This window comes from Emiliania huxleyi (assembly GCF_000372725.1).
Source record: "Emiliania huxleyi CCMP1516 unplaced genomic scaffold EMIHUscaffold_91, whole genome shotgun sequence".
In the NCBI taxonomy this organism is placed as follows: Eukaryota; Haptophyta; order Isochrysidales; family Noelaerhabdaceae; genus Emiliania; species Emiliania huxleyi.
Genome location: NW_005195220.1, coordinates 422005 through 423726, shown reverse-complemented (window position 1 = coordinate 423726; position 1722 = coordinate 422005). Strand labels below are relative to the sequence as shown.

The 1722-nt window shown below is 63.0% G+C and overlaps 1 protein-coding gene across 1 annotated transcript in view; it reads right to left on the bottom strand.

The window, feature by feature from the left end:
• Nucleotides 1-1310, bottom strand: part of EMIHUDRAFT_107474 (hypothetical protein) — a gene marked incomplete at both ends in the record, with an annotated part of 4746 nt that extends 3436 nt beyond the window's left edge. The window contains 3 exons of the mRNA XM_005757395.1: nt 359-399; nt 841-918; nt 1047-1310. Of these exons, the coding sequence (XP_005757452.1) occupies nt 359-399; nt 841-918; nt 1047-1310 (383 nt within the window). The remainder of the gene's footprint in view (nt 1-358; nt 400-840; nt 919-1046) is intronic.
• Between the last annotated feature and the right edge of the window lie 412 nt (nt 1311-1722).

Sequence of the window (1722 nt, the reverse complement as noted above, 5' to 3'; positions counted from 1 at the left end):
GTCGCAGAGCGTGAAGCTGGCGTTATGCGAGCCAGTATTTAGCGGCGAGGTGTGCCCGTGCACGTCGTGGTAGTTACGCCGTGTGTTGGGGGAGGAGTTGGGAGATCTCGGCAGATGTGGCATATGTGGGGAGGTGTGCGGAGATGTGGGGAGAGGTGGGGAGGTGCAGGGAGGTGCGGGGAGGTGTGGGGAGGTGTGGGGAGGTGGAAGGAGGTGTGGGGAGGTGCAGGGAGGTGCGGGGAGGTGTGGGGAGGTGTGGGGAGGTGGAAGGAGGTGCGGGGAGGTGCGGGGAGGTGTGGGGAGATGTGGGGAGGTGTGGGGAGATACTTCTAGCGCGACGAGCCACTCGGCGCGGCACGTGGCGCGCTCGGCGTAGCCGCCGTCAAAGTACTGCCCCGCCTGATCAGCCGAGATGTGCCGAGATCACCCGAGATTGCCCGAGATTCCGGCGAAAGACGAAAAGGCAGCACGGCATCCAAATGTGAATCTCGGAGAATCTCGTCGGATCTCGTCGAATCTCGTCGAGTCTCGCTGCCGTCAAAGTGGAAAGGCAGCACGGAATCCGAAGGGAATCTCGTCGAATCTCGTCGAATCTCGTCGAATCTCGTCGAATCTCATCGAATCTCGTCGAATCTCGTCGAATCTCGCGCCTTGTTGCCCGTGAGGACGACAGCGTCGCCCTCGCGCCACAGCGGGGAGGAGGAGCGCGCGACGACGCCGGCGTAGTCGATGCCTAGTAGCAAACCATACTGACCACTGCTACACTCACGATGTTGCCACCCGCCCGCCCGGGAGAGCGGCGGCGTGTGGAGAGCCGGGTGTGATGGGGAAGTCTCTCACGACCCCCTTCTGGCCGAGGACGATCATCGCGTCCTTGTAGTTGAGGGTCGAGTGCGAGATCTCCACCTCCACGTCCGCCTGACGGCGAGGCGTGGTGAGCTGAGGCGAGGCAGAGGCGACTCAGTTGGAAGAGGCGACTGAGTCGAGTGCTGGAGAGGTCTCAGCGCTGAAAGTGCGAGGCCCGATGTACGTGGTTGGAGGCGTACGGGCGACGCGGACTGCGCGTGGATGGATGGGCTCGCGCGGCACCACCGGTAGATGGACGAGTGTTCTATGTCGCGTGCCTTCGGGTCCTGCCTTGGCAGCGCAGAGACCGCCGCGACATCAACCAGGCTGGATGCGGCCTCGCCCTCGGGCACGTCCTTCCGAGAGCGCGCAACGAGGGCGCGCAGGTTGCGTCGAGCGGCAGCGGCGGCGGGAGGGGGCGCGGGAGTCGAGAGCCGTGGAGCGGCGAGCAATGAGCGCCACATCGAAATAAATTGTTAAGAAAAATTGTTGAAATGGGGGGCACGGGACGCGGCACAAGCGGGGCACAAACGCCAGGCAAAAAAGACGGGGAGGCAACTTCTTTCTGGCCTAAAAACGAGGAATGGGACGAGGACTCTTTCTGGCCTGATGTATAACAACTGGACATGAGCTTTCTTTTTAAAACAAGAAACAAAAAAAGACATAAAAAGAAAAAATTCGCTTGAACATCAGCGGTGTCATCCTCCCGACCCGCCTCGCGACCTGGCTCGGGGCGACCTGTCCTGGCTGCGCGCCTTCCTCTCCGGGGAGGGGACGCGCGGCACGTCGCTCGCGGCCCAGCTCGACGCGCGGCACGACACCGAGAGGCAGGACACGCTGCTCACCTGGGCCGCTCGGCACGGGCAGGCCGAGGCG